At 62.3% G+C, this 22,361-nt stretch overlaps 1 protein-coding gene across 3 annotated transcripts in view; it reads right to left on the reverse strand.

Annotated features, from left to right (window-relative positions):
• The window catches only part of COBL (cordon-bleu WH2 repeat protein), a 113,551-nt gene extending 99,018 nt beyond the window's left edge, over positions 1-14,533 (reverse strand). For 2 of the 3 annotated variants that reach the window (XM_036010385.1, XM_036010384.1), the window contains exon 1: positions 14,138-14,533. In XM_036010385.1, the coding sequence (XP_035866278.1) occupies positions 14,138-14,178 (41 nt within the window). In that variant the 5' untranslated portion in view covers positions 14,179-14,533. The remainder of the gene's footprint in view (positions 1-14,137) is intronic. The other variant, XM_036010386.1, reaches the window with a different exon arrangement.
• Positions 14,534-22,361: the final 7,828 nt, after the last annotated feature.

Raw genomic sequence — 22,361 nt, forward strand, 5'->3', positions numbered from 1 at the left:
CCAAAGTGTCGCAGGTTCGACTCCCAGTCAGGGCACATGCCTGGGTTGCAGGCCATGACCCCCAGCAACCGCACATTGATGTTTCTCTCTCTCTCTCTCTCTCCCTCCCTTCCCTCTCTAAAAATAAATAAATAAAATCTTAAAAAAAGAAAAAAGAAAAAGAAAGGAGAATGTGGTTGCCACCCCCAGGGGAGCTGACAAAGAGACAGCAGTCTCCGCCTCTGGCCTTCGATTGGTGAGTTCTCATGCAAATGAGGACTCCAAATCCTCACAGTGTGATTGGTCCAACAAGCACTGTCCTGATTGGCTGGAATGGAGCTGCTCTGATTGCTCTGTGAAGATGCTAATGAGGACACGGCAGCACAGCTCTGATTGGATGGGGGAAGTCTCAGTCCTATTGGGGGAGATAGGATCCCAGGAGCTCCTTTATAAGGGCTGATCAGTGGCCAGAACACAGTGCCCGTGGGCAGGGCAGCGTGGAGGCGGGCGGTTTGCCCAGAGGGCCCCGTTTAGACTTGGCTGCCAGGCTCTGCTTTCAAATTAGAGCCCAGTTGCCCACTGGCGGCCCCTTCTTGGTAGATGTCTTGTTTCTGGGGAAGGACAGGAGTTACATTTCCAGCAAGGCACAGACTGCACGTGGGCAGCAGTGACCGGAACAACCATGCATGAGTCACAGGCTTCCTCTCAGGGCCGGGAAAAAGAGGCCCCCTTTGAGGACCGGCACGTGTCCCACTCTCACGGTGGCAGCCACGGGCAGCAGCACACCCCTAGCTGCCCAGGGCGTCGACCACTCTCCTGGCCAGAGCTCTGCTCACTTGCCCTTCCCCGGCCCAGCTTTCTGTCTCTGGTGCCATCAGCCTTCCTGGACACAGGCCCTGCGCCAAGGCCTCGGGGACACAAGGGGGACAGAGAAACTCAGCCATGCAGGATGATGGACGGAGCTGCCCCAAGAGAGTGCTGGGGGTGTCATGTGCACAGAAGCTGTGGAGACTCGGGCTGGGCCCATGGTCAAGTTGAACCAGAGACGCAGGGCTCGTGCGAGGGCGGGGGACTGGCCCTGAGCAAACACAATCAGGTGTCAGACACTATCACGGGGACACACGGCAACGGGCCGGTCACCAGGCCTGTCCTCAGTGCCCTTGGAGACCAGAGGCCACGGAGCGCCACAGGCACATCTGATCAGTCGGACCTGGAAATCTGAGGGCTGGCGGCCGGCCGGGGAACTGGGTTTTGGAAGCAACAGGCCAGGGTCCGCCCCAGCAGAGGTCACCGGGAGCCCAAGACCCAGGCCGGAGGAGAGGGAGTCTCCGGGGGGACTGACCGGCCTCCCTTCAGATCTTGTCTTGGCCCAGAAGTGGGTTTTCCCCACACAAACGCAGACGCAGATGCAGAGGCGGGGCAGGGCGTGGGGGGGGGCTCGAAGGACGGAGTCGTCTTCCCAGAGCCCAGAGGGAACCCCACAGCTGCGTACCCCGCTGCCTCCCCCGCCCCGCTCACCACCGCAGCCCCCTCCCTGCTCCCTGAGCGTTGGAAGGTTCAGAGAGTCACGGTAAATGCCAAGTCACACGTCCCCGAAGACGCAGGGCCGAGCTTCCCAGAGGCTCCGGGCTCCCGCCTCCAGCGGACGACCCCAGGAGTGATGCTGGTCGCTCTGGGCTGCTGGTCCCTGCCGGGACAGTATCGCCCTGTGCTGCCAGGTCACGACCCGCCCCCACCCTCCTCGAAGGAAGCACGGGCCTGGGGGTGGGGGGACAGCGAGAATCTGCACACGTGGCACACAGCACCCCCTCCCCCCCATGGTGGCTGAGGCACACAGGCAGACGGGAGCGAGGCCGAGACGCAGAGGGAGCTGCAGGGACAGGAAGAGACGGGAAGGCAGCGAGGAGACGCTGGCAGTGGCGGGGCCAGCAGGGGCCAGCCTGGCCGGAGGTGACGGAGGCCATCTCCTCCTCGGACCAGCGGTGCTGACCGGCGGGCTCAGCCTAAGCACCTCCTAGGAGCCCACACGGTGGCCTTGCGGATGGCCTGGGAGGTTTCCGCGGGAACAGGAAGCTCAGCGCTCGGACGGAAGGAAGGAGAGTCCCGGTGGCCCGTCAGTGAGCGGCGCCCAGGGAGTGTGTGCGAACACCGGTCAGCCGGCCCTCGGGCCTTGCACGTAAAGTATCGACGCTCCTCCCCCCAGAAATTAAAATGTAAAAGCTCCACAAGGGGCACTTGCGAGCCCCTGTGCTTTGTCCTCTACTTTTATGTGTTTTCACACTTCCATCGTAGTTTTGGAAAAGAAAAATAACTGTCTTTGTCACTTGAAGTCATTCACTGGACGGAGTGGACGGAGTCTTGGGGAAGCTCCCCGAAAAGTCATCGAACCCAAGTGATCTTTTCTCACCTTTCAAGGTGAGTACGACTTAAACATAAATGACAATGATGTAAGAATAAAGGGGCTGAATCAGAACTGGGCAGGTGTACCTGGGCCAGCCTCCCGGGGTGGGGCCCGGGGGCGAGCTCCCAGCCGGCTGTCTGTGCTCCGGGCACGTCCAGAGTGACCGAGACCTGGACCCCTGGGACCACAGGGCCCCCGGGGTGGGTGCTCACTGGGTGCCAGGCCCCCCTGTGGTGGAGGCCCCCCACCCCGTCCCGGGTGGAGCGATTCCACTCCTTTCAGACATGCGCCTGCCGTGGGGCTTGGTAGTTACCCAAGAAAAGGGGGTGCAGGTCCACAGGAAGACGACACATGGACGTTCGTAGGAGCAAAGCCCGGAGCCACGCACACCCACGTGTGTCGACGAGAGAACAGGCAGGCAGGTTGTAAAGGCCTCGGTGAGTGACACGCCCCGCCACGGTACACGGGACGCCGTGGTGTAACTGCATGTCGACACGGCTGTGCCGCGTACAAGAACTAGATGAGAACGAGTGTGCACGGCACAACGCCACTCGGAGAAGATTCTAGAACTCACAAAGTCGCCTGCAGGGACAGACTGCGCATCGGTGGCTGCCCGGCTGCAGAGAGGCACCGGAAGCCTCCAGCCCGGACGGGAGGGCGTGGAATCTTTGCGGGCGACTGTTGCAAAGGCGGAAACGACGGCCAACACTCTCCGGCCCGTGCGCTCCGGCGTCTGTGTGCGAGCCCACCCTGACCTCGACTGGCGGGTGCGGCCGGCGGTGCGTTGTCTCCATCGCATGGAGGAAAACGGACACGTTCTCTGGGAAGGGCCTCTCCAAAACACCGAGGAGAAGAGCGTGACCGAGCGTGTCTGTGAGAACCCACAGGGCCGCTGGCCGCAGGACCGGTCACTGCGGCGCCTTAGGGACACCCGGCCACGTGGCGACCTCAGCACATGAGCCTCAGCCCCTGCCGGACAGCAGTTAGCCTCAGCTTCCGTCGGGCGGGGGCCATGTGAGTCCCCATGGCGTCTGAATGACGGCTGGGTGCGGTCCTGCCCCTGCTCTCGCTGGCCCAGGGGCACCCATGGGCACCTGTGTCTGGGGACCCAGCGCGGGGCTCACCACACTTGGCTTCTGCGCGGTTGACACAGATTTAGACGCTTCACCTGTGTCACTTGTCCCACCAACGTTCCTGGATTTACTTCTTTTGTGAGATGCCGCCCCGCTAACCGGAAGGAAAGGCAGACTCCCAGGAGTGTGGGCGGCGCCAGCAGTCATGGCTGCCCTGTCCCACCGACGGGGACGTCTACTCGAGGTCAGGGTTCCCCCACCCTGGCAAAGCACACGTGACCTCCCGGGGACCGGCGCCCCGTGCTGACAGCCTCCGGGAGGCTTGTCCTCTGCACCTGCCCACACCTCCCCGCTCTCCTCTCCGACTGTCAGGGGAAAAGGAACGGCCACCGAATGCAGCTCCCGGTGCCGGTGTCCGTGAGCTGATCTCGGCGCGGCATTGCCAGCCGCTCCGCCCGGCAGCTCCGGGCGTCGGCAGGGGGGTGTTATATTTAACAACTGTTTCAGCGCCACCTCCTTCTGAGAAGGCCTTTCATAAAAATAACCCTGCTGGCTCGCGGCCCCGCCCTGCCAGCGGGACGGGCTGCCCTTCCTCTGTGGGCGCTCCTGGGGCGCCCGGCTCCCAGCTCCCCAACAGCTCCGCGAGGGACGCTTGTTGGGGGACCCGTCCTCCCCCGTCCACTCGGACTCTGTCAGGTGGGGGGCAGCGTGCCCACACCCACCCAGGATGACAGCGCGTGGGTGCGTTTCAATGCACTCTGATGTTTTGGAAAAAAATTTATAGCTAATGAAACGAATGCCACCTAAAGGGGATCTGTACCAGTGAACATGGATCGTATTGTCCTTAAACACCCATTTGTGGGAGCAGATGGGGTGCAAAGTGAGCACAGGAATAACCCCCACAGAGGACTTCCATTTGGAGTTGGCCTTCCGAGGCTGGAAGAGAATCGGATGAGGGCAAAGAGAGAGGAACTCAGCGTGGCTTCACTGTCTTGCTGTGGTTTCGTTGTTCTCACCAAAGCGTTCTTTTACAAAGGCTGTTTCACGTCTTTTCGGGGGCCAAGGAGTGCTTGATACACAGTGGGGCTGCCCATCCCCAAAGCCACTAGCCTAAACCACGGGAAGCGCAGTGAGATGCACCCACACAGGCCTCGGGGAGGACGTTTTGGTGGCGGAGGACAATGGTGCCCCACGCCCACCATTCCCTCAGAGCAAGCCCACGCCCAGAAGCTGGGGCAGACCTTGAGGGACACAGGTCACTCAAGGCCTCCCCGGGAGGATGGACGATGGAATGGGCGAACGGGGGAAGCACCTTCAGCCAGGACAGGACAGCCGGTAGCCCAGGACCCCCGGGAGAAGCCGAGGCGGGTCTTCACCGAAAGCCCCTGGGGAACGGGACTTGGGGAAAGGAGAAGGCCCCCAAGGGTGCGGATGGAAAGAGCCGACAGTGTTCGAGGCTCTGCACCTCGCAGGGCCCCCTGCGGGCCCCCCACAGTCCCCTCCCAGCCCCCAGGGTGGCCCTCGCACACCAGGACGGGCAATCCTGATGCGCGTGCCCGGGCCAGCTTCCCGGCTTCAGCGCCTGTTGGCAGTCCTCGCCTCCAGAAGAGAGTGTCTTTTGTGACTGCGTGAGGCGAGGATATCAACCGAACTTCCCCTGGTAACTGTTTCACCATATACTCATGTACCAAACTGCCACATCGTAGAGCTAAAGCGAATACAATGTTACGTATCCGTCAATTCTGTCTCAGCACAAATAGCAACGCCTGACCTTCTCCATGTGTTAACCCCCCTTCTCTGCCCACAGGGTGCACGGATTGGGTTGGAGGGAGGGCTGGCCCTAGAACTGAAGTCTCCCTCCCGCCCCCCAAACTTTAAATGTACGGCCGAGCACTCCGCTGCCCCTCTGAGCACCCCTGTCTCACACGCCGCTCACACTTCCGTCCATGCCCCCCCCGCCCCCAGACAGAGGGGTCAGGAGGGCAGCGTCCGGGAAGAGCCTCCTGTGAGTCTATTTCCACGTCCCCCCCTTCCGTACCCACCCGTGAGGGAGGCAGTGGGGGGGCCCTTCCCAGCTGCACTGTGGGAAGAGCACGTGTCTCCCAGGAGCCTCCCTGCCGGTGCTGAGGCTGCTTCCGGAAGGCGGGGTGCTCACCTGGGTTCACTGCGGCCCCCGGGAACAGCACCCCGACTCTCCCACAGGAAGACAGGACCCTGGGCAGAAAGCTCAGGGATCCAAGCGTCACGGATGTTGCCTGCCGCCGCCCCCACGGGCGGGCAGGCGGGCGGGAGGGTGACTCACTTCCTGGCACGCGCTAAATCACTGGCCCGGCTCCCCTAACGTGCTGCTGCGGCCACGGCAACCACGCGGCCCTCACCAGGCCGCAGGCTCAGAAGCAAGCTGCTGTCCCCTCCACGGCCGCGGGCCCCGGGCCCACACACCAGGGTGTTCCGGGGCGCAGGGGCAAGCTGACAGGCCCCCGAGCCTCACTGACAGTTACAGGGCGGACCTCACTTTCAGGGTGACCCTTTTAGACATGTCTTAGGCCCTTGTATAAAACTTGGAGACAGGAGGCAGCCAACGTGGACTGAAGGGTTCACAGTCGAATGCACTCACGTGTCCACGGGGCCTGCCTGGCACTCAGCAGCCCCCGACTGGACGCCGGTGGGGCGCCTGGTGGGTGGGCCTTGCTGACACGGCCAGCGTGTCCGCCCCCCCCCCCCCCCGACAGCCCCTGGTAACAGAGAGCACGGCCAGACCCAGGGGACCGCGGCCAGCTCTGCTGGGCCCCACCCGGCCCTGCTCCTCCCTCTGAGCTCCTCCCCACAGGGGGGCCGGAGACCGAGGGGCGAGCAGCAGCACCCAGGCCACCAGACGGGCTCTGAGACGGCTCCCCATCCGTCCGCCGGGTCCCGGCTGCCTAGTTGCCGGGAGAGAAGAGACGCTGGGATTCGACCGGCGCTCCACGCTAGCCCACACACCCGTTCTGGGCTCCACCACGGCGGCCGGGCGTGGTCCTCGCTGGCCGAGCCCCGGGAGTGCCTCCCACACGGCACATTCCCACCTGCCGGCCCCAGGAGTTAAGCGTCTGGAGACACATCCACGCGGTGGCGGCCGGGGCGGGGGGGGGGGAGCGTCACGAGGGCCCCGTACGAGGAGGAAGCAGCCACGCCGCTGCCCCCGAGTGACTGTGGCTTCAGGAAGACGTGGCTGAGAAACGTCGGCGGTGTAGACACAGCTGAGTGACAGACACCCTGGCTTCCTGCATGCAGCCGGCGGTGGCTTCAGGAAAAGGGGCTTTGGAAACCGTGTCCCGGGCTTCCAGCTCGAGTGCTGCGAGGACCGCCAGGAGGGGGGCAGGCCCGCCAGGGCCACGTGAGTCCCACCCCGACACTGGACGGGGGTGTTGCCGCCTGAAGGGGAGGGCCGGTGGGGGTGCACGTGCCCAGTGCAGGGCAGGGGACCGTCTGCTGCTGGCGGCAGGATGTCACCACCAACAAGGAGACTGAGATGCTGCAGTGAGGCAGTCCTGTCTCCTCCGTCTAGAACAACGTGTCGCCCCAAGTTCACCATCCCACATGTGTGAGACATTGCGGTGAGAAAACACGGACAAAGAGTGAGGAAATAGTTCGATTAAAGTCCTTTTCAGTTAAAAGAGTGCAGCTTCCCAACTAGTTTTCACACTCTTTCGAACATTGTGAAACCTGCACACCCTGACCTCACTCCGGCATATTCTTCAGCGACGGGTCTGCTCGGGAAAACGATCAGACCCGTCTGAGGGGCGAGGGTGGATGGAGCTTCCGGGGGCTCGGGCGTGGGGCGTACACAGACTTCCTCCCCCGGCAGCTCTGGGGATCGAACCGGTGACTCAGCGTCTGTGAGCGTCTGCGAGCATTTGCCATCCCCGCCCCCCGTGCGGGGCGGTGCCAGGACACGGAGTTAACCACCGCTGTGTGGGGGTGGTTCCGACCCAGAGAGGGCGGGAGAAAGTCTTCAGCTCCACCCCAGACCGACTCCACCTGATAATCACAGACACGCGGGGTTTTGGCGGGGGGGGGGGGGGGGCAGGTGGGCAGACGGGTGGACCACGGGGACCTTGGCAGCACACTGCTCTCAGTGGCCAATGCCGGAATTCTGGCTGGGGCACGTCTGTCCTTTGGCAGCCTGATGGGTCCTGCCCTGGACGCTGCTGGGCTCCGCTCCTGTCCTGTGGAACCGGGCCCCGGCCAGCGGAGCTGCGTGGAGCCCCGGAGCCGGCCACGGAGCACGCACACCCACTGCTGCTGGCTGAGCACGCCCGCCCACGGGCGTTTAAACGCAGCTCCCCCACACACACGGCAGGCCGGGAGTCTGCTTTGGGAGCACACTGCTGGGCCAAGTGCTGGGAGTCAGCTCCCGCCTCCCTCCCGCGGGCACGTGTGTGTGCACACTCACACGTGTGTTCACTCACATGCACAGTCACATGCACACACACAACACACATACATGGCGCTCACCCACTCTTTAGTGGTCGGAGCTATTCACACGCACCTGAAGGGTCCACTCCTCGGGTGTTTCTCTCGGCGCAGATGCCGAGGCCAGAGCCCGGCATCTTGGGGAACCAGCCCTCCCCCCCCCCTCCCCAGGCCAGCAGGGAGGACGAAGCCCTGACGTCCCCCCCCCCCCCCCTGCAGCCACGCCAGGAGCTCAGACTCGGAAACCCCTTCCCTCCCCACCTTTCGGCTGGTACCCCTTCCCGAGAAGCCAAGGTGGGTGCAGCAAGGGTGACAAGAACAGACATCGGTCCGAGAGAAATGTGGGCCCCCTGACCCACAAGCCCGGTCCCCGCCACCCTCAGGTGGCAGCCCTCTCCTGGGTGGGGCGGGGTCAGGGGTCACGCCCACCTTCTCTGGGCTCAGATGCAGGGGCGCTGCTGCTGAGAGAGACGCCAGCTGCCGGCTGGGCCTGGTCCCGTCGCCACGGCCACACTCCGTGCCCTGCCCCGCCTCTGGCGGCTCCGCTCGGAGCCCTGAGGACGAGTTTCCAGCAGGGCCCGGGGCCTGCAGCGACCCCCGTTCTGAGGAAACCCGGGGTCTCTCAGGCTCTGGTGTTGGGAGGAGGGGCAGGGTCACCTGTCAGGCTGTTCCCCCCACCTCATCCTCACAGAGCGTTAGGAATAGGACCCTCTCAGCACAGACGGCTGAAGCCCCCTGGCTTCTGGGCCCGCTCCCCCGGGCCTTTCGGTGGCAGGTAAAGGCTGGGCCCATGGTGGCGAGCACAGGGAGGAACCGAGCTCTTGTGCGTGGTGGGTGGGGAGGCAGAGCGGTGCAGGTGCTGTGGAGCACGGGAGGGAGTGGAGCCTGGGACGGAGTGGAGCCCGGGACGGAGTGGAGCAACGAAGCCCAGAACCACACTCCGGAGGGAGGGACAGGGTGTCCCGCTCCGCCCAGGCGGGGCCCACCGGGCTCCGTGCTCCTGAGCCTGCGACCCCTCCGCTAGGCCTGCCTGGCTGGCCAGGGTCGCAGAAAGGCAAACAGGATTTGTGACCAGTCAGGAGGCATCCAGGACTGGGAGCACTGCCCGCCTAGCCCGAGGCACCACGCCCCCCACCCCTGCACTCAGTAGGAGGCAGCAACACCTGCCACACCGACAGAGGACAATGGGCCATCGGAAGGCAAAAGCGACCCAAACACAGTGAACGGCTCCTCATCTGGTTCTCGGGCACCGAGCCGAGGGGCAAGGCGGGGGGGGGGGGTCATGAACAAGGACCACACCATGTGGGATCTGGCTCATCCTTGTGGATTCGTGTCAGACATATGCATGGGGGGCGGGGACAAGGACGCCACTGACGTAGCCAAAGCGGCTGCAGGCCCCGGGGGCGGGGTGTCGGTGGGGCGGGCCTGCACGCTGGTGTGCGGTCTGGGAGCCTGCCCGGTCACACGCAACTGAATAAACTGTGTGCTCATGGTTGCTTGAAAAGCTTTTCCTTTGTTCTTCCTTTTTCTTTTTAAGTGGAAGTGGTTTTCGCTGTGGGATGTGTGCATTCTCACTGGGCTTGACCTGCAGGAGACAGAAGGGAGCCTGGGAACCCCTGAGGCTGCACGGCCCCTCGCAGCTGGGACGGGAGCTTGCTCCTCGGGTGTGGGGTGGGGGCCAGGAGCGGGAAATCAGATGCTGCGGGGATTCCCCCCCCCCCAGCACGCCGCGAGACCCAGTGAGCATCAGCACCGTCGGGGCTGGGAGAGAGTCGCCGCTGGGAGCTTTGTAAGATGCAAAGGAAAGCCCAGAAACCACCCAGGAGAAGGAAGTTGAACAGGACCGCAGGGAGAGACAGGGAAACGTCCAAACCGAGGGACACAGGGAGGAAAAGTGAGGCCACAGGCTGCGGCCACTGCCACCTGTGCGGGCGCTGGAAGCCAGCAGGTGGCCCGGAGCAGTGGACGCCTGGGGCACAGGTGACAGGGAGGAAGCCAAGGTATGCAGTGGGAGGGCGCGGGGCTAAAATGTGAAACTGATCGTGAAGGCATGTTATCTCTATCTATCAATAGTAGGCCATGTCACATATTTTAAGTGGAGAAAAAGTACAAGATGAAGATACATAAAGGCATCCATACACACACCAAATCAGTGTTCTGTTGCGGTGGAAAGCGACTGGAAATGTGGGACTGAAACGAACCGACACACAAGCTCCCGGACCCGGCCATCGGACGTGGATGCAGAGAGAGCGGAGCGACGGGGAGTGAAGCCCTCACTCCGACAGCTGGGTCCGCCCGTTTACAGCTACGGCAGAGCCGAGTGCCCCCATAGGTTAAATCTGTGCCTCCTCGCCCTGAACACACTCACTATCAAATGTTCCTGCTCCCTTTTTCAGACGTCTCATCAGTTTTAAGACGATGCTTCATGATAAATTTAATAGCCAAGCACGGCAGGGCCGAGAAACCCCAACCACTCATTACGGCCTGTAGGCACAGTCTATAATCTTGTTTTCTCAATAATGATGGCCGCCGTCTCGGGCGCACACGGAGTTTATGGCTTCTCTTCCCAGATCCCAAATTAAAGGGGCCCCGGGGTGCGGCCCTGCGTGTGTGGGGCTGTCCCTCCGCGGGGCACCCAGAGGGCAGAGGGCAGAGGCCAGAGGCGGGGATGCCGGAGATGCGGTTCCGGGAGGCGGGGGCCTGGCCCTGAGCACATTCAACCATCTGTTAGCTCCGGCACATGCACACAGCCGCAAACACTGGGACATATTCGAAACGCTCTAAGATTGTTTGATATCGTATCAGGGGCGTGTCTGACCCCTTGCATTTATTAAGAAAAATTGTAACTACACAATAATAAAATTCCTAGGCCCACTTTCTACTCCACATCAATCACACCTGGCTTCTACATTCTAGGATGAATTGTCTACATAAAGACTAGCTCCTTTATATGATGTTACTAACCAGTATTACCCCAATAAATTTAGTAGAAAAAAAAAGAACAGCTCAGAAGTAACCTCTTCTAAAAACACAGTTCAAATTAAATGGGAAAAACTTAATGGGACAAACCATTATACATGCGATCATTTTAAACAATGTAAACACATTCTCTAATATGTTAGCCAAACTCCAAGAAAACTCAGAGAAAAGAAAGTTACCCACGTAAGTGTCTTCCTAGGGCGCACACTTGACACGCCATCAGTATTTGCACGCTTGTAAGAGCTGCGGGAAAAACGTTGTTGTGTTTGGCTGCAAGGGCAGCAGGCCTGCTGTCCTCAGTAGTAAGTGGGTACACTCAAGTTCCCCACTTCAATCAATTTTCAAAAAGTATTCCTTGTGCTAATAACGTGATTAAGTTGCTAGAGCGAGGAATGCCAGCTGTGTCGGCAGGAAGCTCTCCTGCGGATGAAACTGACTGGAAACTTCCGCCCAGTTTCCCGGAAGCTCGGGGCTTGGATTCGGCCATCCACCCAACGCGCGGCCGCTGGGGCATTCCCCACCGCTGGACAGCGCTCCGCTCCAGGGGAACGTGCGTTTGCCCCCTAAGGAACAACGTCACCCGTGTTCTGCCAAAGCCCGAACACCCCGACCCTTCCTCGCACCGGGCCCGTGGGAGACGCGGCCCTGTGGCCCACCACCAGCCATGGGGAGGCTCTGACAAACACGTTTTAAGACTTTACCTAAAGGCAACTTGCCTTTCCCGGTGGTCTAGGACACTCTGCCCATCATGACACTTCCGCTGAGCAAAAAAATTCCTTGAGGTCACGCCAAGTCTGACTCGGGAGTTTCCCTGAGTGCGTCCTCCTTCCTAGAAACATCGTTTTCCCCAGCAGTGAAATGAGTCACACGCCGTTGTTTTAATAGAATGACTAAGGGACACACACAATCTCAATCCCACTAAACACACCTGCTTGTGTTCCCAGCAAAGATAAGGAATCAGCTGCCTATGAATAATTCAGTCAGACACTCGATCCGTGAATTTGCATTCGCGAACCTCCCAGCCCCTGCAGCAGCCCTCGGGGCGGGGAGGGGGCTCCGGGGGAGCCGATTGTGCAACATGAAATCCCCTTCCTTCGTCGGGCCCAACGAGCAATTTTCTACGCCGGAGTGAGTCACGTTCGTGACATCAGTTGGAAAACTGATCGCCAACTGCTTTCTGGTTTGCTAAGCATTTCGGGGAAGCCCCAGGGGAACCACATTTATTCCCCTGGAGAGCCAGGATGGCCTGGGGGCATGCGGGGGCAGGGGGGTCAGCCTCGTTGTCAGGCAACAGAGGAGCAGGTCTCAGAGGGGGGACCCCCACTCCCCCAAAGAACCACCAGCACCCCACGGCCACCAAGCCACCAAGCATGCACCTAAGCCAGAAATCTCACTCCTTATCTCTCCTGGAAGCAAGCGATACACCTACGTGATATAAAAGATTCAAAACGCCCCAGACCGGCTCTCTCCCTGGCCTTAACCCACAGGACCCTGTTATGAAACAGGCAATTCTTGTCTGGAACACAGGAGCACATGGATACTTTCTCCATGCCTCTTCCTGAAGGCACTCAAACAAACACCAGTGGGTGAACTAACTGGGGATCATAGAGGTCACAAGCTGTGCGCCCCTGTTGCTTGGCCGAGAAGCAGGTTGGGTGCTGGGGGTGTGCACGCGGGGCGGGAACCAGAGGCATCGGTGGCGACAAGGCCACATCTCAGCCTTGTCACAGCGAACGCCCTGCGTCCTGCACGTCTCTGGGGACGCACGGTCAGAGGCCCCCGAGCTCCAGCTCCGAAAGGCGGTGAGGACCACACCCTGGGTGCAGCCCCAGGCGGGAAAGGGGCGTCTCCGGGTCGCACTTCCGCCGTCTGAATTCTCCGAATGCTTCACAGGCCCTCTCATCACTGTTTCCGGCCTCTTCGAAGCACTCTCTCGCGACGGTCCCATCTCAGGTGGCAGTGACTCAGTGACTTAGTCTCCCAGGGAAACGCAGAGTCAAAGGTGACTCTGCGGCTCGCGCCCCTGTCCTGGTGGCGCCCACACTTACTTTCCTCTGGGGGGGGGGGTGTGATTTGTTTGTTCAGCAGGAATTACATAACCACCACCAAGTGCAATAAAAAAAAAAGTTGTAGTCAACATTCCTCGGCCTCAGCATTATTTGATTTGCTAACCTGGCTCACTTTTTCCTGGCACGAGAGGGAGGGGTTTTCGTCCCGTTCTGTTTTGTTTTGCAGCCAGCTCGAAGGCCTCTGGTGCAGGCGCGGGGCGGGGTGAGTCAGGGAGACGCAAGTGCGGAGGGAAGCGATTAGTTGTCCCCAAAGCGGCCTGGTTCGAGAGCGGTTGCCCAGCGGAAAGCGGGCCCCTGGGGAGCAGGTGCCGCCGCCCCGCTCATTCCATTCGCAGGACTCACGGGCGGCGGCTCCTGCCCTCGGGAACGGCGCGCGCCCCTGCGCGAGGCCCGCGGCCTGGCTGGGTCGCGCGCGGTTCCAGCGCCAGCTCCGGCCCCGGCAAAGGGCAGGGTGTTTCTCCGGTGGGAGGGAGGTGACTCTTTTTCTGCGAGCCGAGTGTGCGTGCGGCTCGTGATCCGCACACGCGAGGTGTGAGACGGAAACACGCCGTTTAGGTGCCGGCAGCGGCCGGGCCGGAAGCCCTGACTTTAGGTCCAAGGCCGGGGCCCCTGGTCAGCTCGGTTCCAGCCGGCGCTCTGTCCACTGCCCCGGGGCCCCGGGAAATAAAGTCGGGGACGGGGGCGACTGTCAGGAAAACCTGCAGGCCGTGCCCTCCACACGACCCTCCGCGACCACGGGGCCCAGCGGCTTCCAAGGCTTGGAACCGCCCCTTCGCCCTGCGGGATCCCAGGCCCCAGACGCCGGCACCCCGGAGACGCGGCTGGAGTCGGAGTTCCGGGCCTCCGCCGCCTTCTTACCCCCGGGGCGTGGCCCGAGGGGTTGCGGGGGCTCGGCCGGGCTCTGCCTGCGGGGACCCGGGAAAGGGCGCGCGCCCGCACACACTCACGCGCGCGCGCGAAAAGGGCTCGGGCCCTTTCTGCCTGACACTGTCGCCTGGGCAACGACCGGAGCACAGAAAGTACACAACCCCTTTCCCCTCAGAGTGGGGGCGCCCCGCCCGCAGCAAGCGCTGCTGCCTGCGCCCCCGCCCCGCAGTCCGGCGTTCTCCCCGGTGCCCCGCACACTCCCCGGGTCCCCGCGCCCTCCCCGCCGCCCGCGTCCCGGCCGCCCGGCCGCTTACCCAGTGGGGGGCTTGGCCGCCGAGGCGCACGGCGCGTCCATGGAGCCGGCGGGCCGGGCCGAGTCAGGCGCTCGCTGCGGCCGCCGTCCTCATTCACTTTTTTCGCGCTGACCCATCGTCCGCCCACGCGCGCCAGCGGAGGACAGCCGCGGGCCTCCAGGCGGGGGCTGGAGGCGTTCGGGGCAGGCGGGGGCCGGGCCGCGCGGGGAGGGGCTGTGAGCCAGGTGCGCTGCACCCCCGCCCGGCTGGCTCCGCCGCGCCCACCGAGCGCCGCCCCCGCCGCAGCGCCCCGCCCGGCCGGCTCCCAGGACCTCCGCCCCAGGGAGGGCGCGCGCTGCTTCGGGGCGGTGGGGGCCCGAGGCGCGGCGGCGAGGCGGCGGCGGGGTGGAGCGGAGGGAGGGGAACCACCTGGCAGCGGCGCGGCGGGAGGAGGGCGAGGTGGGCGGACCGGCGTGGGCAGGATTGAGGTTGCAGAAGGAGCAGCAGCGAGTGACCAGCGTCGCCGGGCCGGGAAGACCGTGGAGCCCCACTGAACCTGCCTGCGCGCGGCAGACACCTAGCGCGGAGGGTCCCAAAGTGGGTCCCTGCCCAGCGGCACCCGGGGGCTGGTTGGAAACGCGCCGCCCCCGTCCCCCGTCCTGGGAAATCGGAAACGCTGGGGCTGGGGCTGGAGCTGGAGCGGGAGCTCCTACCTGAAGCACGGGAAAGTTTGCCAGGCCGCCCTGCCCGGCGCTGGGGCTGCACAGCCCCGCGGAGGCGCCCAGGGCGGCCCCCGGGGCCGGAACAGCAGCAGAAGCAGCCCAGGCTGGCGCCCCAGCCAGTCACCCGGGCGCCCCGATCTGCCCCGACTTCACCCTCACACTCCTCCTCACTTCACCCCAAGGCAGAACTAGAGGTTTGGGCTAGTGAGAAAGTCTGACCCACAAGGGACTGGGAATAAAAGACCGGGAAGGCACAGGTCCGAGTGGTCGGCGTGGGAGGAGGCGCTCCTCCGGGGACCCTGCACTCGGTAAGGTGCCGAGTCCCCTCCCTCAGCCCTCCCAGCGGGTCCCCGCGGTGTCGTTAACAGCGGGGAGGCCAGTCTGCAGCCGGGGTTCAAAGTCCTTGCCGCCGCACCAAAGGCCTTGGGGCTTAGGCGGGTGCCCACCCAGAATCACATTCCTACCTGTGCGCCAGGCCTTGGAGTTCACGGCCCCGCGGCTCAGCCGGCGCGTGCTCCCCGGAGGCCCGCCGCCTGGGGCTGGGGCTGGGGCCCGGCCTGCGCTGCTGCTGGCACCTACGCTCCGGCCGCAGCCTCCTGGGTAGGAAGCCCGGGCTCCCCTTGTCCTGCCGACTTCCGTCTGAGCACTTATCGCTGTGTGTGTGCTCAAACAAAGGTGTTTGTGCTTATAACGAGCAGTTTACATGGACGCGGGTAGCCACGCAGGAACAAACACGTGGGTGTGCACGTTCATGTGGGCGAATCACAAATGGGTCGTGTCGATAGCTGGCGCGTTCAGTGTGTTTTGTCTTAGGGCGTCCAGCCGTCTCCTGCAGCTCCCCATCCGGCTCTGCGCCCCAGCACCGAGGCCCCGGCCTGGGGGGTGGGGGTGGGGGTGGGGCAGTGGCTGCTCCACAGAAGAGAGTGCATGGCCTGCGTGCCTGTGTCTCCAGGCCGTTCCCCCACCTCTAGGATGGGAGCCAGGAGTCCTTCCCAGCGCCCCCGGAGGCTGCCTTGCTCTGGGCACCGGGGGCAGGTGCAGACCCACAGCCTGGGAGGCAGGGAGCCCAGAGGGGAGAAGGGATTGTGGGCGGGCCCCAGGCCCACTGAGGACCCAGGAGAAAGTCTGGCCCATCCATCGGTCACAGGTAACCCAAGGGCGTTTTAGTGGTGTGACCGCTGGCACCTGGGAGGCTTCGAGCCGCCTGGCCCCAGCACAGCCCTGCAGCCCACCGCCTGCGAGCCGGGCCTTTGCCGCCTGCTCCAGGGAGCACAGCTGAGCGCCGGCCTGGTGCCCTGGCGCCCTGTGCCAGCTGTCAGCGTGCAGCCCTGCCCGCCACTCCCCACTACCATGCTGTCAGCTCTGCACCCGAGGAGCAACAGCTGCCACTGCTGCTGAGGCCAGGGCTGCTGAGGCCACTTTAGGGACATTTTTCCCCTGCCCTTCCCGCCCCCACACCCTGTGCCCCTCCCTGGCTCCCACTCCCTGCCCCCTGGGCCTCACTTTCCCCTTGGTGCTGGGCCACCCTGGACAGCAGCAGCCCCAGCGTCCTCCCCACAGCCAGTGGGGGGCCTGGAGTGCCCAGAGCCCCTCCACCCGCCCCGGGATTGGAGGAAAATGGAAGGGACACTGCACCTCAGGGCCACCTTTGTCACAGCAGTGCTTCTGACACTGTACTATGTCAAGACACTCCTGAGATCTTGTTACAACGTAGCATCGATCCAGCGGGGTCAGGACGGGACCTGCCAGTCTGGATTTCGAAACAGCTCCCAGCCAGGCAGAGCGGCTGCCCGGGGACCCCACTCGGAGTCGCAAAGTTCAGGGTCACACACACCAGCTTCAGGCCCGGCCCCCTCTCACTGGCAGGATCCCTGAGAGCACTTCCCTTCTCTCTCCAGGCGTGGCTCTCCTTCCCCGAGAAGTGAGGGTCCCCGGGGGCCGATCCGGGGTTTGCAGGGCAGGCAGGCTTACCCCACTTGAAGTATGTTACAAACTTTTTTAAAAAAGATTTTATTTATTTATTTTTAGAGGGGGAAGGGGGGAGAGAGAGAGAGAGAGAGAGACATTAATGTGCAGTTGCTGGGGGCCATGGCCTGCAACCTAGGCATGTGCCCTGACTGGGAATTGAACCTGGGACACTTTGGTTCGCAGCCCACGCTCAATCCACTGAGCTACGCCAGCCAGGGCAACAAACTTTTTTTTAAAAAGCCAGCAGACAATCAACATACAGATACCACAGTGGATATTTATTTTGAATGTCCTGTGGGCTGAACTGTGTCCCTGCCCAGAGTCGTAGGTTGAAGTCTTACTCTGTATTTGGAGGTGGGACCTTTGGAAGTTCACTGAGATCCAGGGAGGTCCCAGGGTGGTGGGGACCTGGTTCTTCAGGACTGGGGTCCTCCTAGGAAGAGGAGGAGATACTCTCAAGCGTGCTTCAGACCAGGCTTTAATGATTTTTTTTTTTTTTTAAAACAACACAGTACGTTATTGAAACAGGATGTGTCTATGTAAGCATCGCTAGCTGACAGCAGCGGCTCAGACATTCAGGGCGAGCCCTTCCTTGTCATGGAGACACAACTCACCTACCACGAAGCCCGTCACTTTAAGTGTGCCATCCGGTGGTGACAGACACCTCTGGCTGTGCGGAGTTGTGTGACCACCGCCACTCTGCAGCCTCAGAATGTCCTCACCAACCCCCCTCCCCTAAGCGATCCCCGTGTCCCTGAGCACTTTCTCCCTCTCCCTGCCCCCGGAGGCGCTGGACTCTCTGCCATCACGCGCCCACGCCAGCTGTGATGCGCGCCCAGCACCGGGTTCTCCTGCGACCGTTCCGCGCGGACGCGGAGGGATTGCAGCCTGCCGACACACGCGCTCAGAGCTCGCTGCCAAGCGGCGGATGCGGGGAATGGGTAGGTCCGGCTCTCCCCGCGCCTCGTCGAGAAGCTTTTATTTTAGTCCTCAGCTGTCACCGTTGTCCCCCGGGAGGTCACAGGAGGAGCGGAGCTGTCCCGTGGGCACGGTGAGGGGAGGCGTCGAGGCCCTGGGCAGAGACGCTCCGCCCTGAACTCCTGGGACGCCGACCTTTGCCCTCAGCCCACGCGCGGGTTGTGCAATGGGGTTTAGGGTTTCGTGCAGTGTTTTCTGGAAAGACGAGCCTGCCCTGCACATGCACCCCCGGAGGTGTGACCAGAGAGGAGTTCTGACCTGGGCCAGTGTGCCTTCTGCCTTTGGGAACTCGGGGAGCTCTTTAGATCAGCCGGGGGTTCAGGGCTGAGCGTCTGTGCCCGCCCTTCGCGCGGGTTCGGTGCGGGTTCAGCTCTGACGTCATTCCAGCTGACGTCATTCCAGCTGACGTCATTCCCCACGCCAGGCTGGCCCGAGCGTCAGTCTCCTCTCCCGCTGCCCTGCCTGCCCACCCTGCTGCCTACCGTGGCTCCAGAGCGGCAGGACCCAGCCAACGGGGTTAGCAACAGTGTTTCCAAACTGTCAATTCAAGGCTCTGAAAATTGGTGGTCCTTGCGACCCTCCGTGGCCTCCTACCCAACGTGACAATTTCCTCCTTGCAGGGAGTCCTCGGGTTACACTCTGCACGCAGGAGGGAAAGCGTGGCTCTGAATCCTCGTGCCCCCGGACACCTAGTGTTTGGGAGGGCTCCTGGCTGCCACCACAGTGCCTGCCTTCAGCTCCATGGGGGGGGGCAGAGGGGGGAGGCTGCCAGGGGTCCCATCTCCGGAGGGGCCGAGGAACCTTCTGGAAGGAGTGCATCCTGCCCATAGAGGGTGGGGAAGCACAGGTTCTGTCGTCAGAGGGGGTCACGCTCACTCCAGCCTGTGACCAGGTGCACACCCCTGGGGATGCCGTGGCTCTGGCCGACCCCGGAGGCCGCGTCAGTGTCACGGTGCAGTGCGGGGCGGTGTGCCGGGGTCCCTGCGGCACGGAGACTGTGGCTCCAGCAGCTGGGCGTGGCCTCAGAGCAAGGAGGCAGGGGTGCAGGGGAGCACCTGCAGGTGCCTCTAGGTGCGCAGGGTTCTGCTCTGTCCCGCAGGGACAGCCGGGAGGGGCAGGGCAGGGGGGCCGCGGGAGCGAAGGGCTGGGCTGGAGAAGCCCGTCTCGTGTCTTTCCGCAAGATCAAGGCACGCGCTTCGTTTCCACAGTAACTGTGTTGACTCAGGCATTCGGAGTGTGTGGGCTCTGTCCCGTGTTACATGACGCTGATGGTTCTCAGTAATGTCTCAGTGTGATGGCCACCACCTTCGCCTGGTCCGCCCGGCCGGGGAGCACCGTCCGGCGAGCACTCCCCAGCACGGAGCTGCGCACACCACTCCTGACACCCTCGATCGTCACAGCGCCTGCTCCACTCACCGCACGGCTGCGTGCTTTTACCTTTCTGGGAGCAGCAGGGCCTCCCGGGACAAAAGTGTCGCTTCTTTTCTTAAAATGGCTACACAAACTTTCAGCGCTTTCGGTAAGCCTTTTGAAATGCACCCTGATGTGACGGCTGTCGTAATACAGTCTCACAAAATCATTCCAAGTGAAGTTAAAGACAACGGCATGCCACTAGAGCCGTCTGAAGGAAGAAAACACAAAGGAACTTTGTGGCCCACCCAGCATCTGTGGACACCACCGGCGGCGGGGCCGGCCGTAAGGCACCCGACCTCAGGGCCCCGAGCAAAACACTCACAAAATCCCGTGACGCCTGTCATCTCAGAACGTATGCCTGGGAAATACACTGGCTTCTTTTCTTTTTTACAAAATTTTACACAAATACATGTATATATATATATATATATATATATATATATATGGCGAGAGAGAGAGAGAGAGAGAGAGAGAGAGAGGGGTGGAGAGACATCACTCTGTTGCTTCACTCCCCTGTGCACTCACTGGTCGAGTCCTGTACGTGCCCTGATGGAGGATCGAACCCGCAAACTTGGCACATCAGCACAACACCCTAACCCTCTGAGCAGCCCGGCCAGGGCCCTGGCACATCTCACCGTGGTCAGTGCACACAGAAGACAGAACACGTGGCCGGGGGAATCCTAAACTCCCGGGCAGTGAGAGTGAGTCCCTGACGCCTCTGCGGACAGGGTCCGACATCGCCGCTCTCAGGCCTGTGGGCTAAAGGACAGGGTGTTGCGTGTGGTCACCCCCCGATCTGGGGCTTTGTCTCAACTTCCCCTTCATTTTCCCGCTCATGTGGCCGCTCTGGTGGATGAGAAAACACCAGGAGGGTGATCTGAGAGCCAGAGGAAACTCCCAGAGGCCATTCGAACAGCCCAGTTTAGCCGGACCAGCCTGCCTGACCCCTAAGAGGCAGCTGGCCTGACCGGCGTCCCCCCCTCTGAGCCAGGCCAGAGAAGGACCCTTAGTCTGGTGACCTTCAGACTGCTGACAGCTTCAGGGACTCCACGGCGGGGCCACACCCCCGTGACCTCCACACCCCCGTCCCATGGTCCACACTGCTGCAGACAGCTTCGACCAGACACACGTCCCCACTCGAGGTCCCAACCAACACCTCTCGCCCTCCCTGGCCCCCACTGGCTCCCAGCACTACACAAAGTCAAGTCTAAACACTGCATGCCACCCTGAGGCCGGCGACAGATCTGGCCTCGGCTTCCCCTCTCGCTGTCCGTGGGGTCGCATGGGCCACTCAGCGGCCCCCGCTGGGCCGGTCCCTCGGGGCTGGGGGTTTGGAGTCCGGGAGCTGGAATGTCGGCAGGGAATCCGGCCCCAGTTTTGGAGGCTGGGACTATTGAGGTGCTTCAAAGCGCCGTGCGGGCTCCGGGACACTCAGCCGCAGGGCACACGCCCTGCAGACCTCAGTGCCGGCCCCGGCCCAGCCCCGCCGCTGACCTCGGGCGCACATTCCTGCTGCGGACTTTCCCGTTCTTCCAGCTCCCGAGTGAGCGGCAGGGGGGAGGGAGCGCATACCCAGGTAGCAGGGGCACCCCTCCAGATGAAAAACCCTGGGCGTCATCAAAGGCCTCAGAAAACCAGGAGAGCTGGCCAGCCACACCAGGCACTGTCTCCGGGCCCAGTGGAAGCCAGCAGAAAGCGGATGGCAGAGGGGCAGAGAGAGGTACACGTGCGGCGACTTCACTGGGAGGTGGACCTTGAAAACCAGCCACAGAACAAGGTCTCAGCTGAGCGGAGCACACTGACCCGCCGGGGGGGGGGGGCGGGGAGGAGCATTGAGGGGAGGGGTGGAATGCCCCCAGGATGTCTGCGGCCCGGGGAACAGCATCGCTGACATTGTGACGACCTTGGGCCGTGAGGGGCCCTCGTTGCGAGGTGTGCGAATGTGGAATCGCTACACCGCGCACCTGTGGCCGATACAGTGCCGTGTGCCGGCTGAGAAGTCGGTTTAGGGAAAGGACCCTGCACTTTCCACACTGAGGCCGTGTCACCGCCGACGGGGGGCGAACCTGACCCCACGCCTGACCGCTGCGGAGTGTGCGTGGTTTTCGCGCACCCGTGGGGGTCAACCCAAATCCCTCGTACGCTGGGTCAAAGGGCACCTTCACACAGGCCAGACCACCGGGGCCCACTGGCAGCACGTCCTCTGGGCGCCGTGAGCCAGAGCCAGGAGGGACGCTGGGGAAGGTCACTAGGGAGTCCCCGATCCCCGTGCGGCATGGTGAAGGGCATGTCGCATCTCCTTACGGGTTTCTGGGTCACGGCACCGAGCCCCCCAGGTGCTTGGGATCTCCCGAGAGGGTTGTCTTCTCTTCTGCGTGAGTCACTTTGGACTACACCCGAGTCAAGGCTCGCGAAGGGACCGCTGGGGGGCCCTCGGCTGGGGCCCGGCCGAGTCCCCGTGACAGAGGGAGCGAGCCCTGGCTAGAGGGCCAGGACCCTCGGCCGAGCCACCCGCGTGGCCAGGGGTGCAGCTTTAGTTCATCCTGATGGTGTCGTGACACCGAGCTTAAACGTCCGCGCCCAGGGCTCAGGACAGCTTCTGGGCCGGCGGGTCCATCGGTGCCCGAGGAGGGTGGCTGCCCCCGGCCTCACAGGGGCAGAGGCTGCAGCTCTAAGGCCCTTCTGCCCACACCCCCATGTAGCTCCGCCTGGCACAACTGTGAGCATCAGAGGGGAAAACAGGAAGAAAGAGAAGAAACCAAGGACAAAGGAAATGTCTGGAAAACCCTCAGATTTGAGAACCACATGCCACACACCCGAGTCGGCCAAATAAGCAGTCAAAGCAAAAATTACAAAATATTTTGAGCGGAGTGAGAGTGGAAACACAGTGTGCAGGTTCCGTGGGCCGCTGCGGCATCAGACCGGATGACCGCAGGGAGCAGAGAGTTCCTGCTAATAAAGGCGGCAGGGTCTCAAACCAATCACCTCCATTTTCACCTTAAAAAAAACAGAAAAAAAAGAAAGTGCACAACCCCCACTAAGCAGACAAAATAAAGATTGGAGCAGAAATTAATGAAACGATCACAGACAAAGCTTTAGAGGAAAACCCACGAAACTGAATGCTGGTTTTTCAATAAAATTGGCAAACCTCTAGACAGACTAAT

The sequence above is a fragment of the Phyllostomus discolor genome, chromosome 10 (genome assembly GCF_004126475.2).
Source record: "Phyllostomus discolor isolate MPI-MPIP mPhyDis1 chromosome 10, mPhyDis1.pri.v3, whole genome shotgun sequence".
NCBI lineage: Eukaryota > Metazoa > Chordata > Mammalia > Chiroptera > Phyllostomidae > Phyllostomus > Phyllostomus discolor.